The sequence below is a fragment of the Capra hircus genome, chromosome 25 (assembly GCF_001704415.2).
Source record: "Capra hircus breed San Clemente chromosome 25, ASM170441v1, whole genome shotgun sequence".
Classification (NCBI taxonomy): Eukaryota; Metazoa; Chordata; class Mammalia; order Artiodactyla; family Bovidae; genus Capra; species Capra hircus.
In genome coordinates, this window is record NC_030832.1 from 888,644 (window position 1) to 909,873 (window position 21,230).

The 21,230-nt window shown below is 64.5% G+C and overlaps 1 protein-coding gene across 2 annotated transcripts in view; it reads left to right on the forward strand.

Moving 5' to 3' along the window:
• Positions 1-20,771, forward strand: part of LOC102177581 (voltage-dependent T-type calcium channel subunit alpha-1H) — a gene marked incomplete in the record, with an annotated part of 21,773 nt that extends 1,002 nt beyond the window's left edge. Inside the window, 25 exon segments of one of the 2 annotated variants that reach the window (XM_018040760.1) lie at positions 4,791-4,829; positions 5,472-5,657; positions 6,357-6,474; positions 6,727-6,882; positions 7,141-7,231; positions 7,388-7,596; positions 9,054-9,470; positions 9,912-10,012; positions 10,144-10,267; positions 10,345-10,413; positions 10,518-10,702; positions 10,884-11,010; positions 11,175-11,300; positions 11,501-11,590; positions 11,870-12,062; positions 12,630-12,647; positions 13,800-13,951; positions 14,676-14,785; positions 14,976-15,109; positions 15,271-15,341; positions 16,646-16,724; positions 17,430-17,551; positions 17,646-18,072; positions 18,271-18,431; positions 18,985-20,771. In XM_018040760.1, coding sequence (XP_017896249.1) covers positions 4,791-4,829; positions 5,472-5,657; positions 6,357-6,474; positions 6,727-6,882; positions 7,141-7,231; positions 7,388-7,596; positions 9,054-9,470; positions 9,912-10,012; positions 10,144-10,267; positions 10,345-10,413; positions 10,518-10,702; positions 10,884-11,010; positions 11,175-11,300; positions 11,501-11,590; positions 11,870-12,062; positions 12,630-12,647; positions 13,800-13,951; positions 14,676-14,785; positions 14,976-15,109; positions 15,271-15,341; positions 16,646-16,724; positions 17,430-17,551; positions 17,646-18,072; positions 18,271-18,431; positions 18,985-19,986 — 4,507 coding nt within the window. 2 annotated transcript variants of the gene reach the window in all.

The following is a 21,230-nucleotide window of genomic DNA, read 5'->3' on the forward strand; positions in this document are numbered from 1 at the left end:
CGGCAGCCGCTTTGCCCTGAGCCCTTGCGCGTGGACCTTTGCTCCCCCTAGGCCCCAGGTCAGAGCCCCTCCATGCTGGATCACCACACCCTTGGAGACAGGCCCTGTCCCTGTGTCCCCGCTGGCAGTGGCCTGGGCACTCCTTGGGAAAGGGGGCATTTGGCCTGGTGTGGCTGAGGGGTGTAGCTACATAAATGTCCGGGTCCCCTTGAGGGGCTCCCTCACCAAGGTTCCATTTTCAGCCTCCCAGCCTTGGCCACACCGGCCTTTCTCTGTCTGCAGCCCCATGTGAGTGAGCACGTGCCTGGGGACCCACTCTGTCCCTCTGCCTGGAGGCCCCCAAGTCTATAGAGCATCCCACTCCTGGCTGGGCCCTGTCACCACAGTGGGAACCTTAATTAATGAATTACCTTGCTAATTAATTAATTATCCAAGAGTGCCTGTGGAAGAGGCATCTCCAGCCTCCAGGGAAGGTACATCTGCCTGGGGTTGGGGGGGTGGGCGCTGAATGGGGGCTGCAGGTGAGGCCAGACCCCCAAGGGAAGGGCCAGAGCGCTCGCTTTCAGGGGTCTGTCTCTGCCTAGACCCTCTGGCTGCACGTGGAGGCTGGCAGCTGAAAACGGGGCTGAAACTCACCCCACCCCAGGGGCAGGTGGGTCTACACAGGCCTCCGTCCACACCTTCTGCCGTCTCAGTGCTGCAGGGGGTCAGCCCCTGGCTCCCACCCTGCTGCATGCCAGAGTCCCTGACAGGGCCCCGAGCCCAAGGAGAAGACCCCTACCTGAGGGTCCAGCCCAAATCCCTGGAGGTGTGGGCGTCACTCACAGAGGGGAGGATCGGGGCCTTGAGGCCACGGAGAGCGGGTCTGGGGGCCTGGAGCCTTGGACCCTGCTGGAACGTGAAGGCACACGAGGGGCCAGGCCCGGCTCTGGGGATACCCATGCCGAAGCCAGGGTGGATGCCACGTAGCATGGCCTGAGTGCCATGTGTGTGGCTGCTGCCCGGCCCTTGAAGGGCACGACCCGGCTCTCATTTGGTGAGGCTCAGCCCCTGCCTGGTGGGTGTCACTGTACCCCCAGCCCATCTCACCCACACCCCCGAGCTGCTGAGGCCCTGGGAGCCATCACTGGATACGCCGCCCAGCCCAGCCCCTCCCACCAGCCACACTGGCCTGCCCGAGGGAGGCTCATTTCAAATGGCATCTTCCAAGGTGAAGTTCAGGTGCTGCAATACAGTCAGCACTTTTATAGCGAACGGTTTAGCAGCATTCAGTTCATTCATGGCCTGACCGACCACCACACCTGCCTAATTCTGGAGCTTTACCTCACCCCAAAGGGACCCCGCCCCCTCTGCCAGCCCCTGGCGCCCAGGGGGTCACTGCCTATGGATCTGCCAGTTCAGCACGTCTCGTGAACTAGATGGGATTGTACTAACGTGGCCCCAGTGTCTGGCCTCCCCTGCGTCCTGTGTTCAGGCTTGTCGGTGCGTGGCGGCAGGTGGTGTTGCTCCACTCCTTTCCATGGCCCAGTACGGCTGGTGCTTGGGTGGACCACGTGCTGCCTGTCCATTTATCTGGTGCACTTTGGGGTTGTCCCGGTTTTCGGGTGCTGTGAATGCGTGTGTGAGCATGTGCTAAGTCACTTCAGTTGTGCCCAACTCTGCGACCCATGAACTGTAGCCACCAGCCTCTCTCTCTGTCCATGGAGCTCTCCAGGCAGAAATGCTGGAGTAGGTTGCCGTGGCCTCCTCCAGGGGATCTTCCTGACCCACGGATCGAACACGCATCTCCTGCAACATCTGCATTGCAGGCAGATTCTTTACACGGAGCCACAGGAAACCTGAATGCGCTGTGTGTGTGATATGTAATTAAGTCCGGGTGGTTTTGGGTCTTTTGGTGTGACCCTGGGCTGTGTGGGGACTCAGGTTAACACTCTGAGGAATATCCAGACAGCAGCTCTTCATCTTCCTGCTTCCTGGGGTCTGGAGGTGGGAGTGCACTTGGACAATGTTGTGGCGATGAGGAGCCCTCTGAGTCCCTTGTGGAGCTGGTGGTCCACAGACGGTGCTGCTGGCCAGCCTAGTCTCACCAGCATGCCAGCCCCTGGGTGGGGGCCGCACTCATGGTGTGTGAGCCACCAGCCCTTCTGCGGGGACCCTGCCAGGGCGAGCTGGCGAGGGAAACCCCCCCTTGTTTAGTGACGTGTGTCTGCTCGGATGCCGGCGAGAGGAGGCTGCTCTGTCTGTGGCAACTTGGGAGGTGCTGGTCACCAGCTGGGGGGGCTGGCAGCGAGGCCTGTGGGCTCTGGCTGCCCCACAAACACTGGGCTAGGTGTGTCTGCTTGGGTGGGTGGCTGGGGAGCCAGGAGTGGGACCCCTCCCAAGCGCTCACTTAGCCAGCAGCCCTTGTGGACTGCGGTGTCTGCACTTCCTAACACCCTACTTGGTCACTGCACCAGCGATGTAGCTCCAACGACGCGTACGTGTGGTGTGGATCAGACTTCCCACGTGGGTCCAGCTCTCTTGCCTGTGCTGCTGGTGCGCCTGCACACGCGTTCTCTTTAACGGGGGTTGCCCTGTTCCCCACCGCAGACTTTTCCCACTCAGCCGCACAGGACATGTTGGAGCAGCTCACGCACCCAGTCCGTGGTCTCAGGATCGCAGACACGGCTGTCGGGTGGGGCTTGGCCCCCTGCACCCGGACCGAGGACGTCAGGTGCCTCGCCCCGTAGCGGGTCCTGGAACAGAGCACTCCGTTCTGGACGCTGTGCTGCGGGGGAGCGGGCGGCCCTGGGGTCTCCGGCTCCCTGAGCCCTGCCCACGGATCTCCAGCGGGCTTTGGAGGCGCGCGTCCCTCCCAGGCCTCAGGGCCCAGGTCGTTCTTCGCGCAGGCAGGGCTTCCTCCCCATAAATAAACATATGCTTTTCTCCTCCAGCAAATAGGAAGCGCAAGTTGAGTGCTCCAGACTGGAGGAGACAGAGATGAAGCGGCTGCGTGGGCGGCTTGCAGCGGTATGAGGGGGCAGGCGCAGCCAGGCAGAGCCGGCAGCCACGGGAACGCCCCGGCCGGCAGGAGGGGTTTCCCACCAGGGGCCGCCCACAGGCGATGCGTCTTGTGGCGCAGGTCCAGAGCCCGAGTAGCGACAGCTGGTGTCCAACCTTCAAGCTCGTCTTCAGCCGTCCATCTCCTTCCATTTGGGCAGCTCTTCACACCAAATGGGACGCCGATGCTGGACCCTGGGGGCGGGGTTTGTAGGCCGCGCCGTCTCCGCTCCCACGCCGCAGGACAGCCTTAGGGCTGCCCTGCAGGGGTCTTCCTTGTAGGGGTCACAATCAGCTAGGCCTGCTCTTTGCATCTGTGTGTCCTGGACCCTGGCGTACTGGAAGACGAGCTCAGAGGGGCTGTCGTGGGTACCGGGCAGCGCAGCAGGGAGGCAGGCTGGTACCTGTTGCGTGCGAGCAAGGTGGCTTGAGCCTGGCGGTCCAGGTCAGGCCGATCGCGCCATTGGTGAGGAATAGGGGCACATGATGCTGAAGCGCGGATGTTCTGGCGGTCGTGGAGCCAGCCTCTGGCCACCCCAGCACGTCCAGTTCCTTTCCTGGTGCTGAGCCCCTTATTGAACTGGGCATCCTCCGACGTACACGCAGGCACAGTTTTGGCGCTTGAGTACCTACAGAGAGGGTGAGTGCGAGCCCACTGCAGCATTGCCTCTGGCGCCGGTCTAGCCAGAGCTCATGTTCCTTCTTCCATCCATTCCTGTCAGGAATAGCTTTTGCAATCTCCTGTCCACAAGCTTGATTCAAATCTCAACGTGCCTGTGCGTTAAAAATGCAGATAAACTTTATTTTTTCTTTAATATGAACCAACCAAGGTGATAATACCATGAGTTCTATTGCATGTAAGAAAACTCACCCAAAATTATTCTTCCTTAATAATGCCAGGATTTTGTGTACGCTTTAACCGGATGAGGAACCATTAAATTAAAAACGATCCCGTTCGTCATGGTTACCCCACATAGCAGTCACACCGGGGACCCGCCACAGCCCTCAAGCCTCCCTGCGCGTTTATGGCTTTGGCGCGCATCTGAGCCGGCGTCCCTCTGGCGTGAGCGTGCCCATGCCCAGCTTCTGCTGAGTCTGACCCCTGGTGATGGTGTCCCTCATCCTGACCGTTCCCCCACGAGACCCCGCCCTACATATACCTCAGGTGTCTTTTAGGGGGGGACCAAAGGAGTGGGGTCCCCTCCCTCTGCATTGCTCCCAGACGCTGTGAAGCAAAAAGCAAAGAAGGGGCCCGTTTGCATCAAGGATGAATTCGAGTGGGTCTGGGCGCCGGATCTGGGTGACCGTCCTTCATCCTTGCGAAATGAAGTATATTAATTCATCTCACACTGCATGCGTGGCAACAGGTGCGTAAAGAGCACAGGCGCTCCCACCATAAGAGAAGTACCTGGATTGAGAGGGTAGGGAGTATATGGCCTAATTGGCTTAAGACTGTCCTCCCGAGTCATAGGGCAAAGATGGTCAGGTCGCCTCAGTCCTGTCTGACTCTTGGCAACCCCATGGACTGCCGGAGCACACCACGAGTACTGCAACTTGCCTCCCATCAAATACTTCCTTATGAACTCAGCCCAATGCTCAAGAATCACCCCCAATGTTCAGTTGAATCAGTGTCACGCCAAGGTAACACAATCCTTTACTCTCTCATCCCCTCTTTCGCCCGTCATCACCATTCTTCCCCACCCATCCACGCATACCTGCCTCCCCAGCTCTTCCAAGCATAGAAGAGCAATCCCCTACAACATCTTTGACGGCATCATCGTCGTCATCAGGTGGGTCCCCTCCTCCCCTGGGGCCTAGGGAGGCTCCAGTGTCCACCACAGCCCCCGCAGATGGCAGAGCCCCCACCACTGGGAAAGGCCCTGCCGTCAGGGTGCAGAGGTGGGGTCTCCTGGGGCGGGACCCTCGCCCCTCCTCAAAGGCAGAGTCGGGTGCACATGGTGAAGTCAGCTGCAGCTCAAGCGGGAGTTTCTAGAAGCTAGTGGAGCTGTTCCCTGCGGGAACAGAGCAGGCGCTCTGGCCGTTCAGCCTTGCAGCCGGCCTCCACTGAGGGCTCAGCCCCCGCAAGAAAGGCCAGCTTGCTACAGCAAAATCTGCACAGAAAGGACCAGGGGGATCTGGGGAAATTCCCTCCCCCTGGGACAAAGCAGGGCCCTTGGGAGTCAAGGGGGCCCCCAGCCTAAGGAGAGCAGACAAGCCAGGCACCCTGGAAAGGCGCTCAGTCGAGTCTGCCACCACCACCCCTCAGCCACTCCCACGCTTTGATGCAGCCGAACCTGCTCCCAGTTGGGGCTGAGCAGAGGCGGCGGTGGCTCCGGGCTCTCGTTCCTGCCTCTGGGAAGAGGGTGTCCCAGAGTCGGGCGGGAGTAGGCTGCCCTGACCCTGCTCGTCCCGCCCCCCGCCCCCGCCCCCAGCGTGTGGGAGATCGTCGGGCAGGCGGACGGCGGGCTGTCAGTGCTGCGCACCTTCCGGCTGCTGCGGGTGCTCAAGCTGGTGCGCTTCATGCCCGCGCTGCGGCGCCAGCTGGTGGTGCTCATGAAGACCATGGACAACGTGGCCACCTTCTGCATGCTGCTCATGCTCTTCATCTTCATCTTCAGGTGCTTGCGCCGCGCGGGGGCCTCCCTGCCCCGGGTGGCTGCGAGGGGAAGGCCTGTGGCAAGGAGCCCGCACTGGCGCTCGACGGGAGGCCCCACTCCCAGCCGGGACCGCCCACCGCGCCGGCACCGCCCCCCCCCGCCCCCCGCACCGGACGGCCCCGCCCGCCGCGCCGTCCCTGGCTTCGGGGACCTGGGGTGCCCTGAGCCTGAAAGAGGAAGACAAATTCAGTTACTGTGGGTTTTGCTGCCAGGCGCCAGCATGCAGTGGGGGACTTGGAACTGTGCTCAAGAGCCAAGGGCAAAGGGGCGGAGGAGGGCAGGGCAGGCAGGCAGGCAAGCTGGGGCTCCTGGACCCCTGGTGTGTCGCTGGGCCCAGGCCCCAGGCCTCCGGAGCGGGCTGGGGCGGAGAACGGCCCACATAGACCGGGTGACACAGACACCCAGTTCTGGCCGCTGCCTGAAGCCAGAGTGGCCTCCAGTGTTTCCCTCCGTTCTTGGCTTTGGTCTTACCACCTATAGAATGGAAACAGCTTGTCCATGGACCCTGGGCACCCCTGCCCACGAGGAAGCTGGAGTTCTGGGAGGTGTAGAGGAGTGGATGGTGGGCGTGGGGTGACCAGGCTGGGTCCCCAGCCCCATACCTGGCCCTCTGCACCAGTCAGTCACTGTACCCGTGCCTGTCCACCACCTCCCCCTCAGCATCCTTGGCATGCATCTCTTCGGCTGCAAATTCAGTCTGAAAACAGATACCGGAGACACAATCCCCGACCGGAAGAACTTTGATTCCCTACTGTGGGCCATCGTCACCGTGTTCCAGGTACAGCTGGGCAGGCCGTCCCCTGCTGTGCACGGGTGGTCCCTGGAGGGCCATAGCCCTGCTCGGAGCTGGCTAAGGCCCTTCCGAGACCACTGGGGGTGAAGAACGGTGGCCGGGACGTTGGGGTGGTGGGCCTGGTCTTACTCGTCCTTCTGGTCCTGAGACCTGGTGGTATTCCCCCAGCCAGGACCCCGTCCTGGTGCCCCCTCGGCCCCCACATTGGGCCCACTCTGCCCACCGCCCCTCCCCCAGATCCTCACTCAAGAGGACTGGAACGTCGTCCTGTACAACGGCATGGCCTCCACGTCCTCCTGGGCCGCGCTGTACTTCGTGGCCCTCATGACCTTTGGCAACTACGTGCTCTTCAACCTGCTGGTGGCCATCCTGGTGGAGGGTTTCCAGGCCGAGGTGAGGGGGAGCTTCCAGGGGAGGTGAGGGGGCTTCCAGGCGAGGTGAGGGGGCTTCCAAGGGAGTGAGGGGTTCTAGGGGAGGTGAGGGGCTTCCAGGGGAGGCGGTGGGAACCAGGAGTGTGGGGCAGACTCCCCCCAGCCATCCTCGCCCTGCTGGGCTCTTCTGTCCACTCCCACCCCTTGTGGGCCTGACCTTTCCATCCGGGGTCACCCCCCATGGGGAGCCTCATGTGTGCTGTGTGCTTGGTGGGCACAGGGCGATGCCACCAGGTCCGACACAGATGAAGACAAGACGTCCACCCACTTGGAGGAGGACTTGGACAAGTTCCGAGACCTCAGGGCCACAGGTGCGCGTGTGGATGGGGGGCAGGGATGGGGCGGAGGGGATGCTGCCTCTAGGGTCTGGGCACAGCTGGGACTCCGGAGGGGGATCCTAGGCGGAAGGCGCTCCTTCCTGGGAGCCCTGCAGGCTCGAGTGGCCTCCCCTCTCCCCCCTCCCCTAGAGATGAAGATGTACTCGCTGGCAGTGACACCCAACGGGCACCTGGAGGGCCGGGGCAGCCTGCCCCCTCCCCTTATCATGCGCACGGCGGCCACGCCCATGCCCACCCCCAAGAGCTCCCCACACCTGGACGCGGCCCCTGGCCCCCTGGACTCGCGCCGTGGCAGCAGCAGCTCCATGGACCCTCAGCTAGGAGACCAGAAATCTCTGGTAGGGGACCCTGCCCTGGCCTCAGGGCACCTTCAGGCTCACTCCCCCCGCCCACCAACACACAGCTCCTTAGGCCTTTCCCAGAGACGAGTGAGGGTCCTGAATGTGCCCTCCCCACTCACACCCCAGAAATCCCTCAGGCCCAAGCGCTTTGTTTTCTATAAATGGAACTAGAAACCACTGTTCTGATGGGAGGCATATGAATAAGCAAGTAGAATAGCAGGCCAGAAGTTTATCTTCCAATTTGCGCGATGTAAGATAAAAGCTGGCAGAACACAGAATGTACAAGAAGGGAAAACAGAGAAGGATGGCAAAATGGTGTAAAAGCTGAGTACACCAAACAGGTGACGGAAGCCGGGCAGAGGCTTCTGTGCGTCACCAGCAGCACCCTGTGGAGCTGGGGCCCACAGGCTTTCCAGACAAACCCAGGAAGCACCACCCCAGACAGATGCAGCTAGAGCCGGCTCTGTGCGTCTCAGAAGGGCCAGAAGGGGTGGGTGGAGCAGGACAAGCTAACTTGGGGTGGGGTGGGGGGTGAACCTGGAGGAAAGTCCAGGCGAACCATCGAGAGGGGGAGGGGACACCGAGTGTCGGTCACAGAACAGCTGCGGCCAAGCACATCCCAGCTAAGCTGCTAGCTCCCCCAGGAGGAGGATGGCGCTGTTGCGCCAGATTCCAGCTCAGCTCCTGCTGACCCAGGAGGTGAAAACGGCGAAGGGCAGAGAGCATAGGTGCAGCAAAGGTGAAGTCCCAGAGCACAGCCCAGTTTCTCTCCTGAGGCGGCGCGTGGCTTCTCCTTGGAAGTCCAGAGCCTGCCAGCCAGAAGCTGATGAGCGGTCCCTCCTCAGAGCTCCAGGTCAGCTACTGGGCCGTATCTGAGGATCCCTGGCCCGTTGATGACCTTCGCCCACCCTCTGGTCCTCAAGCTGCCGTGCGAGGCCCGCTCAGGGCTCTGACACTTGCTGGCGATGTCTCCAGCTCACCGTTGACCCACTGTGTGCCACAGGCATCTCGCGGAAGGCTCCCTGCCACTAGCAGCTCCCCAGCAGGGCTGTCCACTCCTTAGAGAAGAGGCCCTGTTTAGCTTACACATGCATGTTAGTCGCTCAGTCGTGTCTGACTCTTTGTGGCCTCATGGACTGTAGCCCGCCAGGCTCCTCTGTCCATGGGATTCTTCAGGCAAGAATTCTGGAGTGGGTAGCCATTTCCTTCTCCATGGGATCTTCCCAACCCAGGGATCGAACCCAGGTCTCCTGCATTGCAGGCAGATTTTTTTACCATCCGAGTCACCAAGGAAGCCCGTTAAGAGAGATGATACATGTACGAATGTCACCCACGGGTGTCAGTGGAGATCCCTTTCACCAGGGAAAGGCCCGTGAGCCAGGTGCCCTGAGGCCAGCATGTTGGGGGTGACTTGGGAAGTGTGTGACCTGCTCATTCCTGCCCCTGCCCCACAGTCTAGCCTCCGCAGCTCGCCCTGCGCCCCCTGGGGCCCCAACAGCGCCTGGAGCAGCCGGCGCTCCAGCTGGAACAGCCTGGGCCGCGCACCCAGCCTCAAGCGCAGGAGCCAGTGTGGGGAGCGCGAGTCGCTGCTGTCCGGCGAGGGCAGGGGCAGTGGCAGCACTGATGAGGAGGCCGAGGATGGCCGGCCGGGGGCGGGGGCCTCGCCGGGCACGCGTGCCACGCCGCTGCGGCGCGCTGAGTCCCTGGACCACCGCAGCACGCTGGACCTGCGGCCCCCACGGCCGGCCACCCTGCTGCCCACCAAGGCCCACGACTGCAATGGGCAGGTGCTGGCCCTGCCCAGCGAGTTCTTCCTGCGCATCGACAGCCACAAGGAGGATCCGGCCGAGTTTGAGGACGATGTGGAGGACGTGAGTGGGGGTGGGCCTCACGTTGGCCCCTTGCCTCCGCTCCCCCTGTCGGGGCAGCGTTCATGGGAGGCTCTGGGGGCGGGAGGGGGCGGGAAGCAGGACAGGCTGGGCCAGAGCACATCCACGGGGAGCTCTGGAGCGGGATTCGCCCCAGGGTCGGCCCCACCTCCGGCTGAGGGCTAGTTCTGGGCTGGAGTTGGTCAGGCAGTGAGATGTCTGCAGGGGGAGGGGAAGTGCCTTCTCAGCTGGGCACCCCACTGCCCAGGGCTGCTGGGGGCCACCTGGGTGGGGATCTGACGATGGCCACTCACCGGTCCCCTAGACCCCAGTGTAGCTCCCTGGCCCGGTGCCTGGGTGGGTGGACAGGGCTGAGCCTGAAGGTGGCAGGGGCTGGGGTTGGTCAGGCTGGGAGGGGCCCTGAACACCACCCCCCCTCCCCAGAGCTGCTGCTCGCGACTGCAGAAGGTGCTGGAGCCGCACAAGCCAGGGTGCTGCCGGAGCCGTGAGCCCTGGGCTCTGTACCTCTTCTCCCCGCAGAACAGGTGAGGGGCGCACCTGGGAAAGCTGGCCCCGCCCCGGGGGCCCCCTTTGTCCCTACCAGACGGTGAGCTCTGTGGACAGAAGCCAGGGCTTGGCCAGGACTGTCCCCAAAACCCCCACCCCTGGCTCCCAGGTTCCGCATCTCCTGCCAAAAGATCATTGCTCACAAGATGTTCGATCACGTCGTCCTCGTCTTCATCTTCCTCAACTGCATCACCATTGCCCTGGAGAGGCCCGACATCGACCCCGGCAGCACCGTGAGGCTCTCTCCTCGCCAGGGAGGGGTGGGTCCCATGGCCACGGCCGCCCCCTCCTATCTTCCTGTCTCCTGCAGGAGCGCGTCTTCCTCAGTGTCTCCAACTACATCTTCACAGCGATCTTCGTGGCGGAGATGATGGTGAAGGTACACCGTGTCCTGGGGGACCCGGGGGTCTGTCCGTCTGGCCTTGCAGCTGCGGCCACATATACAGGGCCTAGGTCCACGAGCCCATCATCTGTACTCACCAGGTGGTGGCCCTGGGCCTCATCTCGGGTGAGCACGCCTACCTGCAGAGCAGCTGGAACATACTGGATGGGGTGCTGGTCCTGGTGTCCCTGGTGGACATCGTCGTGGCCATGGCCTCGGCTGGCGGTGCCAAGATCCTGGGCATCCTGCGTGTGCTGCGCCTGCTGCGGACCCTGCGGCCACTGAGGTGGACTGGGCCGTGGGGCGGGGCCAAAGGAGGGGATGGAGGCAGGAGGGCGGGCCCACACGTGGGGCGGGAGAGGGGCCCGGGCTGCAGGGCAGCCAGGTGTTTGCAGTGCTGGGCGTTCCTCCTGGTGGCAGCTCCCTTGGGCGCGTCCAGCAGCGCGTTCCTTCTGGCCCTCTTCCAGGGTCATCAGCCGTGCGCCGGGACTCAAGCTGGTGGTGGAGACTCTGATATCGTCCCTCAGGCCCATCGGGAACATCGTCCTCATCTGCTGCGCCTTCTTCATCATCTTCGGCATCCTCGGGGTGCAGGTGCATGGCCTGCCTGCCTGAGGGACGGTGGGCGGTGGGCAGCAGCGGCAGAGTCGCCCGGGAGGGCTGCGGCCCACGCAGGCAGGGAGAGGGCGGGGCCCGTGAGGGGGCGGGGAATGGCAGGGCAGGGCCGGGCCCTCTGAGTGACCGCCCCTCCCGGTCAGCTTTTCAAGGGGAAGTTTTACTACTGCGAGGGCGCTGACACCAGGAACATTTCCACTAAGGCTGAGTGCAGGGCCGCGCACTACCGCTGGGTGCGACGCAAGTACAACTTCGACAACCTGGGCCAGGTGGGCGGGGCTGGGGCGGGGCGGGCAGGGCTGGCGGGTGACTCACTCACCTCAGCCCTGATCTGGAGGGCGGGAGCCGCAGGGTCTCAGCAAGTTAGGAGGGTTCGCGGTGAGCGAGCTGAGGCAGCGCGTGTGGCCCTGCAGGGCACGCCCAGCAGGAGGCCACGCCCAGAGGTGCCCGCCTTGCTCTGGCCTCGCAGGCGCTGATGTCGCTGTTCGTGCTCTCGTCCAAGGACGGCTGGGTGAATATCATGTACGACGGGCTGGACGCCGTGGGCGTGGACCAGCAGGTGCGGCGGGCAGCCCTGCCCCTGCGCTTGGGCCTTCTCCCTTGGTCTCCGCTCATCTCAGAGCGCGCAACGTCCCCAGAGACGAGGCTGCCTTTGGCAGAGGTCCACATCGGGCGTCAGAGCCAGTGGGCGGGGCTCAGCGCATGCGGGCGGGGCCAGTGCCCGTGGGCGGGGCTCAGCGCGTATGGGCGGGGTCAGCCCGTGGGCGGGGCTCAGGGCGTGTGGGCGGGGCCAGAGCCCGTGGGCGGGCCTGCACCCACGCGCTCTCCTGTGCTGCAGCCGGTGCCCAACCATAACCCCTGGATGCTGCTCTACTTCATCTCCTTCCTGCTCATCGTCAGCTTCTTCGTGCTCAACATGTTCGTGGGCGTCGTGGTGGAGAACTTCCACAAGTGCCGGCAGCACCAGGAGGCCGAGGAGGCGCGGCGGCGCGAGGAGAAGCGGCAGCGTCGCCTGGAGAGGAAGCGCAGGAGTAAGGCCCTCCGAGTGGCGGTGGCCGGTGGCTACTGCGCGTCACCCAGCTCCTCCCCATCCACCTGAGCCCCCCTTTCGCCTATGGGAGGGTGGCTGGGGACTGGGAGGCCAGCCAGGGGCAGCTCCGAGACCTGGCTGCTGCCGCCGAAAACCAGGTCCGCCTCGCCCCCAGCCCAGGGCTGTGGGGACCGCATCCGGGCAGCGGCTCAGCACCCTGGCCCCGGAACCCCCCGCCTGGCCCTGCTCCTCTCGGCCCTGGCCTCTCCAGATGGCTCTGCACGCTCGCCCTTCATGTTCTCAGAGAAGAACGGCTGCAGAGGAGGCAGGGGGCCCTTCCCAGGAGGCACAGGGATGAGACCCCAGCCCCCACGCCCACCACTGCAGGGGCAGGCTCACCCTGCTTTTGTGTTCTCACGCCTCGGTGGGGGGAGCAAGCAGAGCCATTCAAGACAGAGAGAGGGTCTTAGGACACCCCTGCCCAAGCTGGGGAGCAGAGTGGGCTTCTTCCAGGAGGGGTCCTGGCCCCGCCCACCGGCCAGCTCAGACCATCTCCTTGTCTTTCCAGGCACTTTCCCCAACCCAGGTACCTGCCCCCACCCCGCATGCCTCAGCCCTGCTTCTGCCAGCCACTGCATGGGGCTGTGAACTGGTCTGATCTCTGCCCCTCTGCCCCTGCCACAGGGAAGGGTGGACATTGCAGGAGGGTGCCAGGCCCCCTGGGGTCCACCGCAGGGTCAGCACGGGATGGCTGCAGGGTGCCAGGCGCCAGTGGGAGGAGGGATTGCTGGCTGGCCTGCCTGGTGTTCACGCTGCTGCCTCTGAGCCCATGTGTGCCTCTGCCCGGCTTGCACGCCTGCCTGCTGTGCTGGGACGCCTGCCGGCTGGCTACCCCATATCCTCAGTGCTGGCCTGGCCTCACTGGCCTCTGGCCCCCTTGGCTGCTGCGCTGAGCTCTCTAGTGACCGCATGCCAGACCGAGGAGCATGCGGGCCCCAGGGAGGGGTTGGTTCCCATTGGCCCCCGCTCTCCCTGGTCCCTGCCCACAGGTTCTGAGGCCAAGGCAGGCCCCCTGTGCAGTGGGGGCAGCCGTGCCCTCATCTAGCGGGCACTGGTGTGTTCTAGGGAGTTACTGCAGGCAGAGCGCTTAGTGCAGACAGAGCTGCTGGGAGATGGACCCCCTCCCATCCCCCAGGTCATGGCCACCAACCTCAGATGGACCAGAGGGCAAGCAGGCCCCAGACAGCAGGCACACGGCCACAGGCCTCCTGGAGGACAGGGAGCAGAGGGACTCCGGGCCTGGTGCCCAGAACTCAGCATATGCCCAGTCGGGGAGATGGGGGTGTGGTGGGCCACCCTGCCCTGCCCTGCCTTGGGACTGTCCCTGCCCCCTAAAAAGCTCCCATCTGCCCCTCCCTTCATTGCTGAGATATCTCTGGACCCTGATGCCAGTCCAGGAGAGTAGATGACACAGGCCCTGGCTTGGGACCTCCTGGCAGGGTGGGGGGTCCAGACAGGGCTCCAAGGCAGGGCCCAGGTGGAATCTCAGCTTCTATGCCCACTCCAGGGATCTGCTCTGAGGCTGAGGCCCTCTTGGAGGAGGAGGTCAGTGGGTGACCTGCCCCGTGGCCCACGCGCGAGCCTGGGCCCTCTCCCAGCCCCCTGACTCCCCAGCACCTGGGAGGCAGCGCTCTCATCCTGCCCCACCTGCCCACTCACCACTGTGCTCTCCCCGCAGAGGCCCAGCGCCGGCCCTACTATGCGGACTACTCGCCCACCCGCCGCTCCATCCACAGTCTGTGCACCAGTCACTACCTGGACCTTTTCATCACCTTCATCATTGGCGTCAACGTCATCACCATGTCCATGGAGCACTACAACCAGCCCAAGGTGGGGCTCACTGTCGTGACACACCGGCCCCCCTGCCTCCAGGCCTGCAGCCCGGTTAGGGGGTGGTGTCGGTCGCCAAGGGTGGGGTCTGTTGCCAGCCAGGTGGTGCTACCCTGAGAGCTCCAGCTCCAGGTCTGCAACCCTGCCTGAGCCCTTGTCAGGGTTTGTGGGATACATGGAGGTGTGGCTTGAACAAAGGGTCCTCCTTCCTTTAAAGCCAGTGGACACCCTGGGCCACCTGTCCCAAGGGCATCCTTGACCCTGTGACAGGTTCCATCCAAAACGCTGGCTAGGGGATGTCCCCAAGTCCAGGAAAGGTCAGACTGAGAGGGTGATGCTCTCAGATCCCATCTCCATTATTTCATCAAAGACGGGACGCCCCCTCCTCCCAGAACAGCTGAGAGCCTCTAACTCTGTAGCTGAAGCTGAGCCCGTCTGGTGGGCTGGCTTCTACGCTGGGCTGAGGGTGGGACTGGCCTAAGCAGGGCTGGGAGTCTGGGTTCCCAGCAGCAGGTTCCCCCAACTGAGGGTCGTCCTGAGAATGCTGTGAGGGTCAGGCCAGGCAGGCCTCCCTAAGCCAGCACAGACCTCCATCCAGTAATAGCTGAGGCCTGTCTGTGGGCAGGCCTGGGGTGCCCCGGTTGGTCAGCAGAGCAGAGAGGTGGGGCAGGGCGGGCAGCACTGCAGGGGGCCTGATGTTCAGGAGCCTGGTGCTCGCCCCCAGGCTCTGGACGAGGCCCTCAAGTACTGCAATTACGTGTTCACCATCGTCTTTGTTGTCGAGGCTGTGCTGAAGCTGGTGGCCTTTGGGTTCCGGAGGTTCTTCAAGGACAGGTGTGTGGGATGGGGCAGGTGGGAGCCACGGCTGGAGGCCTGCAGAGGCGACGGTGCTGAGCAGGGGTGCCCCTGGTGACACCAGGACATTCCCAGGGGATGGGGAGGGGACTCCAGGTGCTCTGAAGGGCCAGGGGTGCTGGGGAGGAGGCACTGGCTGGCACTGAGCCATGCCTGCCCACCCACCCAGGTGGAACCAGCTGGACCTAGCCATCGTCCTGCTGTCCATCATGGGCATCACGCTGGAGGAGATTGAGATGAACGCGGCGCTACCCATCAATCCCACCATCATCCGAATCATGCGTGTCCTCCGCATCGCCCGCGGTAGGCCGCCGCCCACCTGAGCCCTGCGCTGTTGGAGGGCCCGCCCCCTACCTCCTGCCTCACCTGCCCCAGTGGACCACCTGGGGACCAGGAGGTGGGGGATGTGTAGTCCAGGTCAGACCAGCCCCATGCGCCCACTAATGCTCGGCTCCCCATCCTAGTCCTGAAGCTGCTCAAGATGGCCACGGGCATGCGGGCCCTGCTGGACACGGTGGTCCAGGCGCTGCCCCAGGTATGTCGGCCACTCGGGGGCCTGGCCTGGGTCTGGCTCCCCTGCTCCCAGGGTGGGCATCACAGACACCCCCAAGAGGACAAGACTGCAGGAGGGCCTCACTCACTGGTCAGGCATAACTGCTTCACGTGGTCTTTCTAGACTCTAGACAAACGCAATTATCGAGCCCCTCCCCCCCACCTACAGGGAGTAATGGGCTGCTGAGCTGTGCTGTGGGGGGGCGGCCTGCACGCTTTGCGGCCTCACTCTAGTCCCTCTGGGGAAGACCAGGGCCCACCGTCCGGTGCAGTTCTGCACTCAGTGGGCTTTGGGCAGAGGGCAGAGCCTGTGTGGCTGAGAGCCTGTGTGGCTGCAGTGGGCTTGTCGAGTTTGGAGGTCCACACCCAGGCCTGTCTCTCCTGAAGCCAGCTCGGGCCCTGTCCTCACATCCTGTGTCCACAGCCCCAACCCTGACCCTGTGTGGCTTCTTGAGTTGAAAGTCTCATTGCCCCATCTGTGTAGTGTTCAGCCCCTGAGCCATTCCCCCCGGGCATCCATGTGTCCATCTGACGGTGACTCCAGCCCTCTCAACAAGCCATCCAGCCATCCAGGCTTCTATCCATCCATTCAGACAGTTGTCTGTCCCCCATCTACCAGATGTCCAGCTGTCCATCCTCCAGCCCTCCTGGCCACTGGCCACCAGCCTAGCATATATCTATCCACCCAGCTGCCTCCCCAGCCGTCCACACCCTGCATCTTCAGCTGGCCTCCACTGGTCCCCAGCAGCCTTCCTCAGCCCAGAGTTAACACCCTTAGTGCTCCTGTGCAGCCACCCCCTGTCTGGGAGTTGCCGGAATGGGGGGTTGAGGGTGAAGCCCAGGCTCCAGCCACCCCTGGTGCGATGCCTCTGGGGGCTGGTGAAGAGGGGCACCAGCCACATCAGAGTCAGGAAGGTGTGGAGGAGGGGCGGCAAGTTCATGGAAGAGCCGCGGGCAGGGGTCGGGCAAGACCTGGCGGCCTGCAGAGCTTCCCCCTTTACCTCCCCGTGGGGACCCTGAAGCTAGAGTCCACCCAAGCCGCTGGGAGGCGCTCGGGAGCAGAGGAACTGGATGCAGCCCACCCCCCGCCCCCGGGTGCAGGGCGGGTGTGAGAGCCAAGGAGGGGCCCTGGGCACCAGGCAGCCCTGGGGCCACAGGAGCCTCGAGGCCAGGAGGCCTGGAGCAAGTACGGGGCTCAAGGCAGGCCTGGGAACTGCCGAGCAGGTCGCGGGTGGGGGACGGGGCGGGCTGAGCCCCCTGACCTCGCTCCGCTTCTCTCCCGTGTAGGTAGGGAACCTCGGCCTGCTTTTCATGCTCCTGTTTTTTATCTATGCTGCCCTGGGAGTGGAGCTGTTCGGGAGGCTCGGTGAGTGCGGCAGCGCGGTGTCCCACCCCCAAGACTCGCCTGGGAGGCGCAGCTTCCCGCATGCGCATGCGTTCGGGCCGCTGGCCCGGCCCCGCCCCCGCGGCCCTTCACCGTGAGGTAACTGGACGCCGCGCATGCAGACGCGCTGTGCAGACCCGCACATGTGCTAACACCCAGGCCAGGCCGACAGAGCCGCACACGAGTGTGAGTGCACGCGCCCACACACAGGTGTGGCCCCAAGTCCACCGGCCCCAGGGTCGTGCTGCAGCCAGCCCTTCCTGTCACCCAGGGTCTCCTCAGAACTCCCCGGCGTGCGGCTCCGGCCAGTCTGGGTGGGGGCCTGTGGGGACCTTTCGTGGCTGCCCAGGTCCTGTGGGAGCCCCCTCCCACTGGATGTCACTGAACGAACGCTCAGTGGGTTCCAGGAGCCACCAGTGGGCCTGTGTGGGAGGGGATCGAGGTGGCTGTCACCTTTGAGGGTCTGCCCAGACCCCGAAGTTGGTGCCGCGACCCTGGACCTGGCGACTCCCAGGCCTGACCCAGCATCTAGGGCTCTCCGGTGCCAGGGCCGCCCGGTCATTCCGCAGAGCAGGGGACTTGCTGGGCCACCGCCCTGCACCCCGAGGAGCATGGCTTTCTCCCGGGCGAGGGCAGGCCCGTGTGCCCTGGCCCCGTGGGGCGGGCTGACCCCGTCGCTCCCGGCAGAATGCAGTGAGGACAACCCCTGCGAGGGCCTGAGCAGACACGCCACCTTCTCCAACTTCGGCATGGCCTTCCTCACGCTGTTCCGCGTGTCCACCGGCGACAACTGGAACGGGATCATGAAGGTACAGGCTGGCGCGGCGGGCGGGACGATGGGAGCCCCCGGAGTGGGGGCCTGCAAGCGGAGGTGGGAGCCTGCCCACCGCCCTCTGCCCGCAGGACACGCTGCGCGAGTGCGCCCGCGAGGACAAGCACTGCCTCACCTACCTGCCGGCCATCTCGCCCATCTACTTCGTTACCTTCGTGCTGGTGGCCCAGTTCGTGCTGGTCAACGTGGTGGTGGCCGTGCTCATGAAGCACCTGGAGGAGAGCAACAAGGAGGCCCGCGAGGACGCCGAGCTGGACGCAGAGCTCGAGATGGAGATGGCGCAGGGGTCCCCCGCCCGGCCCAGGCCCGCGGCCCCTCAGAGCCCCGGCGCCTCGCCGGACTCCCCCAACGTGCTGGTCGTGCGCAAGGTGTCGGTGTCCAGGATGCTCTCGCTGCCCAACGACAGCTACATGTTCCGTCCCGTGGCGCCTGCGGCAGCCGCTCACCCACACCCGCTACAGGAGGTGGAGATGGAGACCTACGCGGGCGGCGCCGCGGGTACAGCCCCTGGCGGAGGCCGCCTGGCCCTGGGGGGGCGGGGTCCGGGGCGGAGCCAAAGGGGCGATGGGTGGGGGCAGGGACCGGGGCAGGGCCAGAGGGGCGATGGGGCAGGCAGGGCGGGGGTCAGAGGGGCGTGGATTGTCGGGCGGGGCCCGCTGGGAGTGGATACACGTTTCTGGCGTTTTCCTGCCGCAGGCCGGGTCACCGCTGCCCACTCGCCGCCTGTGGAGTCCTGCACCTCCCTCCAGGTCCCGTCCGCCGTGTCCTCCCCGTCCAGGGGTGGGGACACCCTCCGTGCTCTGCCCCCGCAGGGTGCAGCCCGCTCGCCTAGTGTCGGCCGGCTTCTCTGCAGACAGGTAGGAGGCGCTTTCGGGTCCTCAGCCTAGCCCTGGGGTCTCTGGGATTCCCTCCCCATTTGAAGTGGGAGAGACATGGGCGCTGGGCCCTTGGAGTGTGTAATGACCACACCCGGCCACGGGGACCCACGGCCCCTTAAACAGCAGCCTAAGCCCCCCAGACTCCCCCTCCCCAGAAACCGTGCCGCGAACCTGGTCGCAGCCAGAGATCAGATCCCCTCCTGCCTGAGCCTTTGGTCCCCGCCCCCCCTGCTTGGGGAACCAAGCTGGCCTAGTACCGCGGACAACAGCGGCCGCAGCCGGGGTCTGTGCCCCTCAGGGTTTCCAGGGCCCTGGGCAGGTTCTGCCCACAGGAGCTTGGCCTCCAGTCCTCCCCACGTGACCAGACTCGGTGAAGGCCCCTCTGCTCCAGTTGCAGGGCGAGCCCATCCACACCGGCATCTTGCAGCCTCATCTCACGCTGGCCCATAGCCGTGGGGGTCACACGGTCACCTGGCCTGGAGTGGGGAGGGGGTCCCTCTGGCTGGTCTCACCTGACTCCCTGCCTTTGCAGGAGGCTGTCCTAACGGAGTCCCTGGAAGGGCATGTCGATGGCACTGGGGACAGCAGCCCATTCAGGGGAGAGCCTGGCGGGAAGACCCCCATGAGACAGGCATCCCTGGGGCCCTCCTTGCGGTCCCCACCCCGGTCCCCACGGCCCTCCAGCGTCCGCGCCCGCAAGCACGCTTCTGGACAGCACTGCGTCTCCAGCCGTCCACCGGCCCCAGGCGGGGAGGAGTCCGAAGCCCTAGACCCGGCCGACGAGGAGGTCAGCCACATCACCAGCTCTGCCCGCAGCCCTTCGGCCTCGCCCACTGCCTGTGGGATCGTGGGCGGCGAGCCAGACCTGCACAGGCTCTACAGCGTGGACGCCCGGGGCTTCCTGGACCAGCCGGGCCGGGTGGATGAGCAGAGGCGGCCCTCGGGGGAACCGGGCATTGGGGACAGCCGTCCAGAGGCCGGGGAGGCGAAGCCCCGGGTCCTGGAGGCCGAGCTGGCCCTGGGGGCACGCAGGAAGAAGAAGATGAGCCCCCCCTGCATCTCCATAGAGCCCCCAGCAGAGGACGAGGGTGTGGCCAGGGCCCCTGCGGCGGAGGGCAGCAGCACCACCCTGCGGCGGCGAACCCCATCCTGCGAGGCTGTGCCCCACAGAGACCCCCTGGAGCCCGCAGATGGCGCAGGGCTGGACGCAGCTGCCAAGGGGGAGCGGCGGGGCCAGGCCCCCTGCCACACAGAACACCTGACTGTCCCAAACTTCACTTTTGAGCCGCTGGACGTGGGAAGTCCCAGTGGGGACCTGTTCGCGGATGGGGGCCACAGGGCCACCCTAGAACCCAGACCCTCCTCAGGCACTGCGGCCCCTCCAGAACCCCGGGAGACAGAGTCCCCAGTGCCCTCAGGAGACCCCCCAGAGGAGGGGCGGGGGGTGCACCTCACCGTCCCGGAGAGCCCACCGAAGAGAGCGTCCCCCCCGGCTGTGCCAATCCTGGATGATGACGTGGATGAGCCCGTGTAGCTCGGGTGCAGTACCCACAGGCTTTGGCACGGGGGTTGGGGTGCGCCCAGGCGGCCAGGACAGGGCTGTGTGTGGATCCTGGCTCGGGCCCCCCAAGGGCAGAGGAGCCAGAAGGATGTCAGCGCAGGGAGAGGGAGGCCCATGCCGTTCTGGGCACGTGGAGCAGCGGGAGCCCACAGCCAGAGGCCTCCGTCCTGTCGATTCAGGTTTGGGGTTTCTCAGTGTGCCAAGGTGGTCCCAGGCCGTGTTGGCGGCCCGCTCAGGAGTCCCAGGGACAAGGACCAGAAACCGACCAGGAGGAGGAAGGCAGAGGCCGCCCAGCAGAGCCCCATCCTCACGTCCACTTCTTTTTATAGGGAACACGCTTGGGGCCGCTCGTGCTCTCTGGTGGCGGCTTCCTGCTAAAGGCCGCCGTGGCCACGCTTTCCGTCACTCACAGTCCCGAGTTTTCATCCGTGTCTCCACCACTCATCGCTCTCATCTCCCCTCCACACCCACTCCGCGCCGTTCCAACCCCTCAGGATTCCAGAGAGCACCTTGACTCTGGTCCCTGGGAAATGGCCGGTCGCCAGGGAGTGGGGACGGTGCAATAAGACCCCCACTGCCCATGGGGCCTGGTTCAAGACTTTGAGCTGATGGCCCCATCGTTTCACTTTCTTTTATAAAGGCAGGTTAAACGTTTGCAATAATCCAATGCGGAAAACTCGGCTTCTCAAGTCAAGGGGAGGGGAGGGGAGGGGGGTTGCAAAGCAGAGCGGAATAAATATTAACTTATTTAAGAAACACGTTGGATTTCCACCGCCAGAATTGGTATCCCCCTCCCCCATGGGAGGGTGGCCAGCCTGTGGCCTTAGCGAGGGCAGACCTGGGTGATGCCACCACCAGCGTTACAGGGCTCCACAAAGCCCCCCTGCTCCCTGTAGGTCCTCGCCACTCCCCAGTTCCCCTCACCACACTCCCTGGCAGATCTCGGATAGAAAGTTCTGCTGGGAAAAAGCCAAGCTCACCTTGGCAGCCAGAACCACGTGGCATCATTCACACGCTGGAGTCTGATCAGACTGGGAAGAAGATTTTGCCAGGGATCCCAGCAGGGGTGGAAGCCAGGATATGGGCCCCTGTGAGAGAGCTTCCCAGCTGGGCAGTCGCTTGGGGCTGCAGGGGGCACTGCCTCCCGGCCTGCTGTCTCTCTACCTGTGTCCCTGCCTGAAGGCTCTGAACCCAGACCTGCCCCACGTCCTGCTGGC